Source organism: Podarcis melisellensis, assembly GCF_964234715.1.
Source record: "Podarcis melisellensis genome assembly, chromosome: 5".
NCBI lineage: Eukaryota > Metazoa > Chordata > Lepidosauria > Squamata > Lacertidae > Podarcis > Podarcis melisellensis.
This window is the reverse complement of record NC_138537.1, coordinates 89,476,706-89,491,513: the sequence shown is the minus strand read 5'-3', so window position 1 is coordinate 89,491,513 and position 14,808 is coordinate 89,476,706. Positions and strand designations below refer to the sequence as shown.

At 49.0% G+C, this 14,808-nt stretch overlaps 1 protein-coding gene across 1 annotated transcript in view; it reads right to left on the bottom strand.

The window, feature by feature from the left end:
• ERCC6 (ERCC excision repair 6, chromatin remodeling factor) overlaps positions 1–14,808 on the bottom strand; it is a 55,805-nt gene that overhangs the window by 24,991 nt on the left and 16,006 nt on the right. Inside the window, exons 6-8 of the mRNA XM_081911919.1 lie at positions 5,317–5,445; positions 1,704–1,866; positions 55–183 (exon numbers count right to left, since the gene is read on the bottom strand). Of these exons, the coding sequence (XP_081768045.1) occupies positions 55–183; positions 1,704–1,866; positions 5,317–5,445 (421 nt within the window). The remainder of the gene's footprint in view (positions 1–54; positions 184–1,703; positions 1,867–5,316; positions 5,446–14,808) is intronic.

Here is a 14,808-nt window from a genome sequence, read left to right as displayed (position 1 = left end):
ATTCAGCAGCGAAAGAGAAGGTCTGAATTTGCAGCATCCTGAATGAGCAGGTACCTTTTTATTGGTGTAAGAGCCCGTGTCGTGTAGAATTGCAACTCTAAATGGAGGCCACCAAGTATGAAACTCCTTCACCCACTGATGCATCACTGTGGTTGGGCACACAATCACTGTTGGACCCAGCCCCTGGAACCTGGAAGAGATCACAAGATGACAGCACCGTGAAATAAGCAGCATGCATTATGAGAGCTATCAGAACACCTGTATTCAAGTTGGAAATGAAGAGATGGACTAGATGACTCTACAGTTCCATGATTTTATGAAATGGGTGCAAAACTATAAAATTAAATGGCAGGATGACACTGTAGAAGACAGTGGAAAGGGGGGTGCTAAGGAGTTGGAGTCAGTAACAGCCACAACGCTAAATGAAAAGTTTTGGGGAAGCTATACTAGCTTTCTCCTTCTAACCAATTAAACAAGTAAAACACAGAAACAACAGAGGACTGCAGGTTAAATTTAGACAACTAGGCTGATCCCAATTTTAAAATAATGCCTGCAAGAACCAGTGGCAGGGGGCGATCGTGGTAGAGAAGTAAAAGCAACAGCATATGAAGGGGTGTAGCAGATAAAGTTACTAGGAATAATTACCAGCACAGAAAAAAATGCCACAAACTCAATGCAGTCTACCGTCTGTGCAACAACCACGAAGAGAGGAAACTCAGTAAGGCATAACAGTCTGGAATAGCCTTGTGCATAGAAGGTACTACATGCATCAATCAGGCTTCTATGTGCCTTCTACATGCCACACAGCCTGCAAGTCAAGGAATGCAAATCCAGACAGGATCTTATCTTATTTAGACTAAGGCTTGGATACACTAAGCAACAGCCCTGGTTGTTTGCTTAGTTCTCCAGACAGCAGCATAAGTAACAGCCTCTTGGGGGCTGCTGGGAACCCCTTTTGTTTCAGCCAGGGGCACCTGAATCAGCAGCGAATTTGTGAATGCCCATTAGGGCTCCCAGGGGCTGCAAGACATTTTCCCCTGACTGTTCCGATTGCTGGATTGATAACTACTGATACTTGAGGTTCCAGGTGAATGGGGTGGGAGGAGGAAGACAACAAGGAGCAGGTTGTATAAAAAAAGAAAGCGGGAACTCCCTCTACTTGAACGTGGAAGGATCTTGCTGACCCAAGGAAGGATCTTGCAAGAAGGATCCTTGCTCACTCTTGGCTCTCACTTCCAGCATCCCAAAAAAGACTGTGACTGCCTATGAAAGCAGTCCACTGGTCTCTTGCCAGAGCAAATTTTTTAAAGTAAAAACGTAATAAGTTGACCTAAAGGTATTACCCCTAATTGAAAATTCCATACTGTGTAAACCATCAATATTAACATAATTGAATTGGTAAGCAATCCATTTGTGCTCTATAACCTTAAGACATAGTATTGACCCAAAATAACTGGCGAGGCTCATCTGCAAAATGAAGCATCAATGCCTGGAATTCATTAAGAGTGTTACATGTTTAATTTTTCCTGCCCTCCAGCTCCATTGTCTCGTAAAAAAAATTTCCTTTGATGTCCCCCGCTAAAAGAATTAAAGGAATATTGTAATTGAAATGCCATTAATAATTCACGGGGCCCTCCTCCACGGCAATACATCCAATGAAATATTCATCGAGCTCCACAGACTGACAGTCTGCGGAAGAGCACTTGCCTGTAATTTGAACCACGCGTCCTGATCTTGCTGTAGCTCAGACCTGCCAAGAAAGCAATTATCTGGATGGTCTTGCCCAATCCCATCTCGTCTCCCAGAATTCCTCCCACCTGCTGGCAGTGCAATTCCCAGAGCCACCCAACACCTGTCTGCTGGTACCTGCAAGGAAAAGGGCAAAATCAGATGGCAAACAAGAGATCGCAACAGGACAAACACATGAATTAGTCATTTGCAACGCTCAGAAGGTAGTTACCGTAACATGCTGCAGCATGTGTTTTACATGAAGGCTGTATTTACAGTGTCATGCATTTTTTATGCCTTTGGACGTTGGATGTGATGAACTCGCTTTTTGTGCAATGTTAAAAGTACATCTAATTAAGCCGGGACATGATAATTGGAGGGTGTTTTATTTGGTTTTGTATAAATATTGCTAGAACGGCCCCTTCTGGTTCTTCAGAACAGTAAGTGCGATTGTTTCCGCAGCCCAACATATAGTTAAATCACAGTGGAACACAGCAGAGTGGTTCCATGCCCAAGAGCCCAACAGCTAGTGCTGAAAAGGAACAAAAAGTAAACAATGGCTACAAACTAAGAAGAGGGAGCTTTTAAAAATAATAGTAATTCCTTTGCCAGTGAAAACGTATCAGGCTGTTCTTGCTAAATTATACAAGTTACAAATTGCAAAAACACAGAATCATAGAATTGTCGAGTTGGAAGGGACCCTGGGTGGGGGCTCATCTAGTCCAATCCCCAGCCTTGCAGGAATATGCAGCTGTTCCATACAGGGATCGAACCCGCAACCTTGGCGTTATCAGCACCATGCTCTAAGCAGCTGAACTATCCAGGCTAATTTTTGTCTCTCCCTATTTGGAAGCAGGAAGATGGGCTATGCTTTGGGCACAGTTCACCAGCAACTTCTCTTTACGTAAGCAGCATTGAGATAAAAGATAGCTGTCAAACCTAGACGAAAAGAATTGGGAGCAGGGATGGATACAGCAAATACAAACAATGTTACAGGTTAGGTCAGATTAGGAGTACAAAAACAACAGCTGCAAACTGCCTGCTAGTAAGTTTAGGGGTGGTTTTCAACCAAGAATGTAAAATTCGGCCAAAACAGAAGTTTTGCGGGAAGACTCTCCTTTGTTCAGAGGAATAGATGGATAAATGCGTGAAAGATGACAGTATACTGTAATTCCATCTCATGCCTCAACTGGGTGGTCAGTGAGGTCAGAAAGAGATTATGGTCCCCCAAAAGCACTCCAATTGGGAGAAGGAACATATTTCCATCAGGTTAGATTAGCGAGTGATCCCTAGGGGTCTTCTGCCATCTGTAGTGTGCGGAGAACGTCTGGCTCACTTGCTAATCTATCCCCAGGGCTTTAAGGCAGGTTGCACACATGAGACATGATCTAAATTTTGGCTTTAAAAATAATATCTCTCTCTCTCTCTCTCTCTCTCTCTCTCTCTCTCTCTCTCTCTCTCTCACCACCTTCTCTCATCTGAGGATGCTGACTCCTCACAAAGAGCTCACCAAATTCTTCAGCTCAACTGAAAAGCCTCTTGTTTATTTCAAACCATTGCCCTCTTTCTCCCATTGACAGTTGGAAGGGTGCCTTTTGTAGATTCCTACTCGCATCCCTCAACAAGCTAGTTTCTTAACATTTTCACTTCACTAGGCACAAGGATACAGGAGACCGCTCTCCCCCTGATATTGCAAAACAAAGCATTTCTTCGCATGGGGCGTGGGATGTACAATGCTGAGCAACCAGTGTGATTGCTGGAGGAGCAGGTAAGTGTGGCAGAGTCTTTCCTCTCCCTTCATCTGCCAAACAGTGAGTTCTTGCCAAGAATGAGCAAGGCACAGAAGTCCTTGCTCATTTCATTCTCTGCAACGTATCAGAACCAAGAAGCTAAACTCATGCAAGCAGAACATCATGGGAAGCAGCAAGCAGAACATCATGGGAAGGGATACAGCCCATCTCTCCTCACATACCAGATGGACTCCAACACTGAGCTCTGGGCCTGCCATTCTAGCCCTAGATGCAGAGAAAAGCCTAAAAAAAGATAGACCAAATTCTCCATTTGAAAAACAACACCCAGTAGGACCTACCAGAGTCACATACAAAAATTTTGGCCTCTCTAAGTCCTATGACTTGAAGTACCTCTTAACTGCATAGAATTTAGCACATTTCATAGTCTTTTCAGAGAGACACAGTAGGTTGCAACTGGTACAGATCTCTATTCTATTAATACTTGATATACGAACAGAACGCTTGAGAGTTGGGAGGAGAAATGGGCAAGCCGCTTTCTACTCCCCCATTTCTAGCTTCTCTTTTCCAAACATGTTTTTGAAACAGCAAAGCACAGAAACTAAAAAAGGAGTTTTCAGGACTGCCCTCATTCAACTTCAACGAAAACAAACCCTAGAAAAGGATAAAGTTCTCAGAAGACCTGCTGAGAAAAATTAAGAGCCAGGAACAAACTAACTGGGAGTTGATCAATCGGCATCGGGATTCACTGCTGCCATCTTTGCGCTCCAGTGTGGTCAGAGGAGCCTCTAATGCTTAATGATGGCAACCTCCCTTTCCTGCTGGGGAGATCTCATCTTTTAAATTGCATGTCAGACAAATCATTCAGCTCAATTGATCTTTTTAACCACTCAGGAAGTTTTGCCAGCTGACTCATGCTTGCAAGGGGATACCCTTCATTAGGGGCGGCTATCATGCCAAGACTCATATTTAGTTGCCCGTCTTGGTTGAATTCTCTTTGGGTTTCTCTAATCACAGATCCATTTTTAGATTATGGTTACAGCAGCATAACACACCCTTAAGTCCACCAGCAGTTGGTGAGGAACCTGTTAACCAAGCAGTGAGTTCCAGGGAAGCGATAAACACTGCTCAAGACCACCATGCTCAATGAAGTGTTACAGCCAGGCAGCTCACAAGCTACGCTGCTTGAATCATTTGCTAAAGGACTGAATGGAAAGACTAACGGCGTGAATGGAGTGATCTCTCTGCTTTACACACCGACTATGCTTGTGTAGGATGGACACATGTCTATGCAGTTTTGGCAGCTAAAACACAACACAAACGTATAACCACAATGGAATTCAAGTTCTTCAGTTGGCTGCAGAATGCCATAATACACTTTAGCTACTCGGTTTACTCTTAACTTTCCCAGTTTGTACTGATACATTAAAGTAAAGGTAAAGGTACCCCTGCCCGTACGGGCCAGTCTTGCCAGACTCTAGGGTTGTGCGCTCATCCCACTCTATAGGCTGGGAGCCAGCGCTGTCCGCAGACACTTCCGGGTCACGTGGCCAGCGTGACAAGCTGCATCTGGCGAGCCAGCGCAGCACACGGAACGCCATTTACCTTCCCGCTGGTAAGCGGTTCCTATTTATCTACTTTCACCCAGGGGTGCTTTCGAACTGCTAGGTTGGCAGGCGCTGGGAGCGCACCCCGCCGCGGGGATTCGAACCGCCGACCATGCGATCGGCAAGTCCTAGGCGCTGAGGTTTTACTCACAGCGCCACCCGCGTCCCTGCACTGATACATTAGCAAACCACTTATTGCAATGAATTGTTGTTCGCTACTTTAACATACATACTTGAAAAGTTTTTTGAAAAGGAAACCTGGAACTCTAAAACCCTCAGCAAATTCAGCATCGCTATCATCCGAATCTTCCCCCGCCTTCTGCCGCTCCTCTCTGTCTTTCAGTTGTTGCTTGTGCCACCTCCTGAAATTACAAGAAGAATCACCAGTGTTAGTTTAGGCAGCTAGCAGAGAACAGAAAGCAAATCTGAAAAGCAGCTATTGTGGTCCAGCAGACAGTGTGTTGTTTTTGACATAAGAAACCTTGTCTCAAATTCCAGCTGAGCTTAAGTGCTTATGCCTTGGGCAAGGTAAAGAACTCTCTGGCTGGCTTTCCTACAGGAGGGATATAAAGAAGTGAGAAAGACTGTAAGGCACTCCACGAAGTAGTGCTCTACAAATTGCAGGTTTCCTGTGGGTATCTGTTTGGCCACTGTGAGAACAGCATGCTGCATTAGATGGGCCTTTGGCTGGAATCAGCAGGTTTATGTGTTTAAATTTAGAAAATGGGTGGTTGGGGGAAAGAGGGAGAACATGTTTTTATAGTATCTGGATACAAAATATGTTTGCAAGACATTTCACACGGTTAACTGAATCACTAAACCCAACAAAAGTTCAAGGCAAATTAAATGTCGGCATAAAAACTTTTATCAACCTATTGCACACACTGCTATAAGGCCTTTAAAAGACATTTGTTATTGGAAAAATAGGATCATTCTGTACAACAGGATGACAACATGCTACAGCAAGAGAGAGCATGCGATGATTTAAGATGGCAGTGCAAATCCACACCCGCTAACTTCAATGGGAGGTGATCAAGACACTGTACATTTCAGCCCCATCCTTACCAAAACTTTCTGTGTCCTGAGTACTTTTCCCAGCTGGAGCCTGCACCCAATAGGAAAAGGTGGGTGGAGGGAAGAGTGGGAGAAACTTACTTCAAACTAACACTATTTCATTATACAGAAGGGAATTTCTCAGGGATCACCACCATGAACAAGACATGTCATTTCCCTCCAAGATATACAGTGGTACCTTGGGTTAAGTACTTAATTCTTTCCGGAGGTCTGTTCTTAACCTGAACTGTTCTTCACCTGAAGCACCACTTTAGCTAATGGGGACCTTTGCTGCTGCCGCACCGCCGGAGCACGATTCCTGTTTTCATCCTGAAGCAAAGTTCTTAACCCGAGGTAATATTTCTGGGTTAGCAGAGTCTGTAACCTGAAGCGTATGTAACCTGAAGCGTATGTAACCCAAGGTACCACTGTATTCCCTACAGATTAGAAACAGAAATTCATCTGGAGCAACCAGATTCAGAAGAGTTGAAAGCAGCTTATGAGCTTTTGCTTTTTTTCATTATTTTTTTGCTACATCCCCACCTTTGGTAAAACATTATTTTTAAATGTTTTGGAAAACAATTCAAAAGCTTCTGATATTTGTTTGCCAGAATTAAGGAGGGAAAGGTGTAAACAACCTGATCAGCAATCCTTCTTTCAGATTACCTTCAGCTTGTCTGAAGGCAGATACATTTAATATGACTTTCCCAAGCAAAATAAAAATAAACCATTTGCAAAGTGTTGACAGAAGTTCCAGTCTCTGCTAAAGCAGACAGGGGTTCAGACACTGTCAAATACCCTAAACTCTAGCCTAGAGATGGGAAATTCATGGCCTTCAGTATGTTAAACTATAAATCGGCAATGCTGATTGCGGCTGATTGGAGTTGTAGTCCAGCAACATGGGAGACCGGATGCTCCTGTTCTAGTTAAGAAAAGCATAGTCAAGAGAAAATAAAGTTGCCCCAAAAGACTCTGCCAAAGAGTGATTCAAAAGGGGTACTATGTTTGTGTATGAGTTTTAATGTTGGGGGTAAGGTAAGGAGCACCCCAGCTGCAACAAAACTTGTCTCTCTCCTGTATTCTCCCGGAACTTTTAAAGCAATTTAAGATTTAATCATAGAATTGCAGTGTTGGGAGGAAGGTGCCACGAACGTCATCAAGTCCAACCCCCTGCAACACATGAATCTTTATGCCCAACGTGGGACTTGAACCCATGTCCCTGAGATGAAGAGTCTCATGTTCTACCGACTGAGCAATCCAAATGCTTGGGAAAGGGCTAAAGATCTGTGGTAGCAGACATGCTTGTGTGCAGAACATCCCTGATTCAAGCCCCAGTGTCGCCAGGTAGGACGTAGGACTGTATTGTCATCGCTCGCTGGCAGTGGCACTCGACTTGGTTTAAGACAGCCTCCCAGTCAGATTTGGTTTAAGACAGCCTCCTATGCATTCCCCCTTGCTAGTTCTGTTTAGTTCTGTTTATGGATTCCATACTGCTTGTCAGGGTTTCTGGGAGAGAGGAGGAGATGACAGAGGAGACGGAGAGCGAGTGGGAGGAGGGGCAGAAGGATGAGGAAGAAGATGACGGAATTCTGAGGGAATCCACGAGTCTGAGCAGCGAGTCAGAGGATTCTCAAAAGGGGGTTACCTTAATCAAGCAAAGGGGAGGAGAAGGGAGAAGCGGAGAGGAGCCCAGTGGAAGACAGAGGAAGCAAGAGACGTCTCAGCCGGAACGGAGTAAAGGGGGTGGAGTCGTCAGCCTCTCGGAGGGAGCAGGATTAGGAGAGAACAGAGAGAGGGGGTTGGAGCAGGGTGTTCAGCCGGAAAGGGTGGAGAGCAGAGCAGGGGGTGGTGTAGCGGTCGAAAGAAAGGTCAGCAGCAACGTACGCGCGCCAAGTTCAAACGTAGAGGCGCGCGGAAGTGGAGAGAGCTCAGGGGAGGAGCCCGGCCCTAAAGCCAGAAAGAGGGGGGAAGAGGCGGCAGAGGATTCAGCCTCAGGCGAGTCACGGAGAGAGGGAACCCAGGGGGGCAGGAAGACCCTGCGGAAAAGAAAGGAGAGGAAGAGGTGGTCTAGAGCCAGGCTATTAAGTTGGTGCGGAAGAGGGGAGGAGTCAGAGGGGACTTCAGCGGTCTAACGTGGCAGACGTACGGCCACAATGCTGAACTGTATGAGAAGCAGAAATCTTCAATAAACTTTTCCTGTAAATAAGCTGCAACGGAGTGAGGTCTCTTGTGAGCTGGGACCAGTCCTGGGTGGCCGTGACAGTAAGTCCCCTCTGCCAAAGCAAAAATTTTTTTTTGCGAAGCTCACGAACGGGAGCAGCCATGAGCGCTGAGGAGCAGCTGGTTGCATTGCGGAATCAGGTTACCGCTCTCACATCGGCAGTCATTGCTTCGCAGAAGAAGAATGACGACTTGGAGAAGACGTGCCAGGATTTGCAGGCAAGGTGGGAGCGCGCGGACAAGGCGGGGGCCCCAGGATCCAGAGCGGAGGGCATTGCGCTTGGACGAAGGGGGGGTGCCCTAGTTCCGCATTTTAATGGCAACTTGCAAGACTATCCCAATTTCAGAGCGGACGTTGTATATGCACTGCACTTACTCCGTCACGATTTTAAAGATGAGGAGGAGAGAGTGGGGTTCATTGTTTCGCACCTGCATGGGGAGGCCAGGGCTTGGCTACGCAATTTGTGGCGCGAAGATGGACCGGCCCGTCGCGATTCAACTGCGTTCATCAAAGCGATGGATTCTTGTTTTCAATCCTCTGTGGATGTGGACATTGCGCGCCGTCAAATGCACGGGCTGAGGCAGGGGAAAGCGACTGTGCGCCAATACCACTCTAAATTTTTTGCATTGCTCACCGCCTTAGATTGGCCAAAGGACAGTAAACCGGTCAGAGATCTTTTTTGGGAGGGATTGAGCCCCCCCATCAAGGATGAGATCGCTAGGGGGGACAGACCCCAGACCCTAGACGACGTGGTGCAACGGGCTTTAGCTCTTGGAATTCGACATGAGGCGCGTCCGTGGCACGAGGAGGACGGGCCCCAAGCGCGTGCGCAAGCAAGGACTCTCCCTTTTGTGCACAGGGACTTCAGCCGTGCGCACCCCTCGCCAATGGGGAAGGACAGAGAGGAGCCAATGGAGATTGGTGGTGCTAGGGCTCAGAAGCCATCCCAGAGCCCTGTCCCTGGTGCAGCCAAAGCGAAGCCTCCTAGAGGAACCAGGAAGTGTTACATCTGTGACAGTGCGCACCACATGGCGAAAGAGTGCCCCCAGAGGCTCCAGAAGCACACTGCAGCGCTGGCAACTGTAACAGCAGAGGTGCAACCAGGGGAGCAGCTTCAGGGAAACGACAGTGCCTGGCTGGAAGCAGAGCTACTGGGGCTCAGCCAGGCGGATCTGTAGACAAGCCCCCAGCATCACTGCAGAGCGTGGACCCTTTGCCTCCCAAACCGGCAGTTCTGCTCACAGCAACACTCCAGTTGCCTGATGGGAGACTCCTCGAGGTTCCAATAACGATCGATTCGGGAAGCAACGCCGACTTCATGGGACTGCAGTTCGTTAAGCAGCACAACATGGCGCTCCTGCCTGCAACGACGCCTCTGAACGTGGTCACGGTGGACGGCAGGAAGTTGCTGGGGGGGCAAGTGGTGCAGCAAACCCCTCCCATGATGATGCAGATTGGCAACCATCGAGAGCTTATTAGTTTCAATGTCACCCACTTATCGGACACACCCATCGTGTTAGGCATGAGTTGGCTGGAGAGGCACAGTCCCGCGGTTGCGTGGTACCAGAGGCAGATCAACTTTTGTTCATCGTATTGTGCTCAGCATTGCTTTCAGACCGATCAGGGAGGAGAAGCTGAGCAGCCATTGCATCTGGGTATGGTGCAAACAGTGCCTCACAAGTACCAGGAATTCTTGGAGGTTTTCTGTGAGAAGGAAGCTGACAAGTTGCCGCCTCATAGACCTTACGACTGCGCGATTGATTTAGTGCCAGGGGCGCAATTGCCTGCTGCCAAGCTGTACTCCATGTCGGAGGACGAAATGCAAGAGCTTCGGGAGTTCATAGACCATAACCTCAAGCGAGGTTTCATCCAGGAATCTAAAGCAGCGGGAGGCAGCCCTGTTTTCTTTGTGAAGAAGAAGGACACGCCCCAAAAAAGGCTTATAGTGGATTACAGGTTCATCAACAGCTTGACTAAGCCCAAAGCTTTCCCCATGCCCAAGATTGACGACCTTTTAGCGACCGTCAGGAGGGGCAAGATTTTCACCAAGCTGGACCTACGTGGAGCTTACAATCTCATCCGCATCCGGAAAGGGGATGAGTGGAAGACCGCCATGTTCACCCCTCTGGGCACATACGAATACAGAGTCATGCCTTTCGGCCTCCAAAATGGCAGCCACGTTTTTCAAGCATTTATGCACCACGTGCTAGCAGGTCTCCTCTACAAGAAGTGTGTCTGCTTTCTCGACGATATCCTGATTTTCTCGGAATCGCCGGAGGATCACGATAAGGACGTGAGGGAGGTCCTGCAGAGGCTGAAGGAACACAGGCTGTACGCCAAGTTGGAAAAGTGCCAGTTTGATGTCAGAGAGGTTGATTTCCTTGGCTACAAGTTGTCCGACGAGGGACTGGCCATGGACAGGGCTAAGGTTCAAGCGCTGTTGGACTGGAAAAGCCCTCGAAATCGGAAAGAGGTCCAGAGGTTCATCGGCTTTGCCAATTTTTACCGCAAGTTTATTAAAGGTTTTGCGAACGCGACGGCGGCGATCACTGACACCCTCAGTTCCAAGAAGAAGAAGTTCGTCTGGACCGAACAAGCGGAGCGGTCCTTCCGGACGCTTAAAGGTCTTTTCGCCTCCGAAGAGCAGCTGCTCCACGTGAATCCCGGCAGACCCATGCGGGTAGAGACCGATGCGTCAGATAGAGCGGTTGGGGCCGTTCTTTTGCAAGAGGATTCACAAGGCAACTGGCGACCTGGTGCGTTCTACTCCCGGAAGCTCAGCAAGGCGGAGCGCAATTATACCATATGGGACAGGGAGTTGTTGGCCATTCATGCGGCTTTCAAAGCGTGGCGACACTTCTTGATAGGAGCCAAGCACACGGTGCAGGTCCGCACGGATCACAAGAACTTAGAGTATTGGCGGACGGCTAAGTTGCAGACCCAGCGACACATGCGCTGGGCGGAGTTCTTTGCGGATTTCGACTTCAAAATAGAATACATCCCAGGAGACTCCAATGTTATTGCAGACGCGCTGTCCCGAAAGCCGCAATACTTGGAGGAAGCAGCTCCAATCGCAGCAAAGCACATTTTCGCACCGCAGGCGTGGACGTGCGCTACCATCGCAGTCGACCTGGACGCGGTGCGACGCGCGTTGCAAAGGGATCAGTTTGCACAGTCTAAGATGGAGGAGCTACGCGGAGGGTCGCGACACACCGATGAGTTTCAATTACAAGATGGACTTTTGACTCGTAAGGGTGCCCTTTACGTGCCCACCGACGATCTTCGAGCCAAGGTTCTGCAACAGTTGCATGACGCCCCTAGTGCAGGCCATTTCGGCAAAGAGAAGACGATGGAGTTGGTGGCTAGAGACTTTTGGTGGCCCCAGATGAGAGGAGAGGTGGCGGACTACGTCGCCAGGTGTGATATCTGCCAGAGGTCCAAACCGGTGCACCAGAAGCAGGCGGGATTGCTAGAACCGCTGGAGACACCGCAGCAACCATGGGAGAGGGTAGCGTTGGACTTTGTTACAGACCTGCCCAGCTCCAGAGGTAAGACGGCGGTGTTAGTGGTGGTGGACTTGTTCACCAAGATGGCGCACTTCATCCCTTGTGCCAAGGTGGCGACGGCAGAACAGACCGCAAAGCTCTTCATCGATCACGTCTTCAGAGTGCATGGACTTCCGCAGTCCGTCTTGTCCGACAGGGGGCGCCAGTTTGTTTCCACTTTCTGGCGAAAGCTTCTGGGCATCTTGCACGTCAAAATCAACCTGACATCGGCGAGGCATCCACAAACCAACGGTCAAGCGGAGAGGGTCAACGCGATCATGCAGCAGTACCTGCGGTGCTACGCCAACCAGCGACCTGCGGCGTGGGTGGACTATCTGCCGATGGCTGAATTCGCCTACAACAACACGAAACACGCTTCCACCGGGGTGACGCCTTTCTTCGCGAACAATGGCCGTCATCCCAGAACCTTCCCGAGATTTGCGGCACCAGGAGAAGGGGGGCCTCAAGATGCCGACCAGTTTGCAGCGGAGTTGCAAGAGGTGCACGAGGAGCTGCGGAGACATTTGGAGCTGGCAAAACAGGCGTATAAGGTGCAGGCCGATAAGCACAGGAGGGCGGGAGAGGACATCCAGGTTGGGGACTGGGTGTGGTTAGCAGCCCACGCGATGCCGGCCAGGTCATTGGCCAAGAAGAAGTTAGGACACAGGCAGCTAGGGCCATATCAAGTTGAGGCTAAGATCAATCCGGTGGCTTTTCGTCTAGCCCTTCCGGAAGGTTCCAGGGTGCACCCGGTCTTTCATAGGTCGGTGCTCACTCCCTACAAAACCCCACACAGGTTTCAAGAGTCAGGAGCACCCCCAGAGCCACGTAGGAGGGCGCCTGAGAGGGGGGAATCGCCAAGACCAGGACCTCTTAACGAGGTCACAGAGATACTGGACTCGAGATGGGGGGAGGAGGGAGTTGAATATTTTCTCGCCAGGGAGGGCACACCAGCCGCTGCTAATAGTTGGGTGCCAGGCTACGAGTTAGACGAACCCCTTTTGAAAGAAGAGTTCCATGCACTTTTCCCACATAGACCCATGCCAGCTGAGTACTTTGATGACTGGCTTTTCACACCCACATTGTCAGATAGCACGTTCAGGGGTTTCTCTTCCCCCGAGGAAAGAACACCAGAATCAAGCCCGCCCAGGGGATCGTGCTCGGGGGTGGACACGGAAACCCCTTATTGGTGGGAGGAGCAGCCAGAGGAGGAATGGCGTAAGAGGTGGCTGATAGGTCCTTGGCGGGCAGCACCGGAGGAAGTAGCGATGGAAGCAGAGACTGAGAAGCATTTGGGGGAAGAACCCGACTTCGAATACGCTTACACAGAACTGCCAGCAGAGAACATTGACGTAGACGACCTGTATCCTGAGCCTACCCCCGAAGAGCCGCAGTTTCCACAACCGGTCCCCGGCGAGCGGGAGGGGGGAAGGGGGGGCTTCGAGGGGGGGATGGATGTCAGGGTTTCTGGGAGAGAGGAGGAGATGACAGAGGAGACGGAGAGCGAGTGGGAGGAGGGGCAGAAGGATGAGGAAGAAGATGACGGAATTCTGAGGGAATCCACGAGTCTGAGCAGCGAGTCAGAGGATTCTCAAAAGGGGGTTACCTTAATCAAGCAAAGGGGAGGAGAAGGGAGAAGCGGAGAGGAGCCCAGTGGAAGACAGAGGAAGCAAGAGACGTCTCAGCCGGAACGGAGTAAAGGGGGTGGAGTCGTCAGCCTCTCGGAGGGAGCAGGATTAGGAGAGAACAGAGAGAGGGGGTTGGAGCAGGGTGTTCAGCCGGAAAGGGTGGAGAGCAGAGCAGGGGGTGGTGTAGCGGTCGAAAGAAAGGTCAGCAGCAACGTACGCGCGCCAAGTTCAAACGTAGAGGCGCGCGGAAGTGGAGAGAGCTCAGGGGAGGAGCCCGGCCCTAAAGCCAGAAAGAGGGGGGAAGAGGCGGCAGAGGATTCAGCCTCAGGCGAGTCACGGAGAGAGGGAACCCAGGGGGGCAGGAAGACCCTGCGGAAAAGAAAGGAGAGGAAGAGGTGGTCTAGAGCCAGGCTATTAAGTTGGTGCGGAAGAGGGGAGGAGTCAGAGGGGACTTCAGCGGTCTAACGTGGCAGACGTACGGCCACAATGCTGAACTGTATGAGAAGCAGAAATCTTCAATAAACTTTTCCTGTAAATAAGCTGCAACGGAGTGAGGTCTCTTGTGAGCTGGGACCAGTCCTGGGTGGCCGTGACACTGCTTTTTAAGGATTTTATGCTGGTTCTATGGTAACTGTTGTGCCAGCGCTGCTTCTGAATTTATTAAGCTGAGTGTTGATTGCATAAACGTTTTACTGATTTTAATGTCAGTTGGTATGTAAAATGGCAAAGAGCAAGAAATAATATTTCACACATTTTGCATGCCCAGCTAAAGGTATCATTCGTGAAGCTGGCAACCATTTTTCCACCACCTGTAACAGCTTACCCGTGTGCCAAATGTCTGAACGAAATTCGCCAAGGAAAAAGAAAAGGCGAATGAGCATTTAGCAAACTGTACTCAAGTGTCATACAGCCACGACAAAGAGCTATCAATACCAACAAATAAAGAGGTAAAGGATAAATAGTGAATATTGCTGCTATTTCCAGGTTTTGCGATGGCAATAAAGTCACTGATAAAACAATTGATACATCAACTAAAACCCAATGGAAGCATATTAAAGTGCGCAATTAAAAGCTCTGATTTATCACTTGTTAGCAAACTATTTTATTTTGTGCAAGAGATGCAAGCAGGATTAGTGAATCATTTATGTTTTTACAAGGATTTTGAGTGCTTCCAAATGTCTACTTCCTCTAGCAAATCGACCATAGTGCATTTGCAGGAGACTGGAATACTGACAGGCTGTCATGCTAGACACCCGTAAGCTAAACATCAACAGCAGC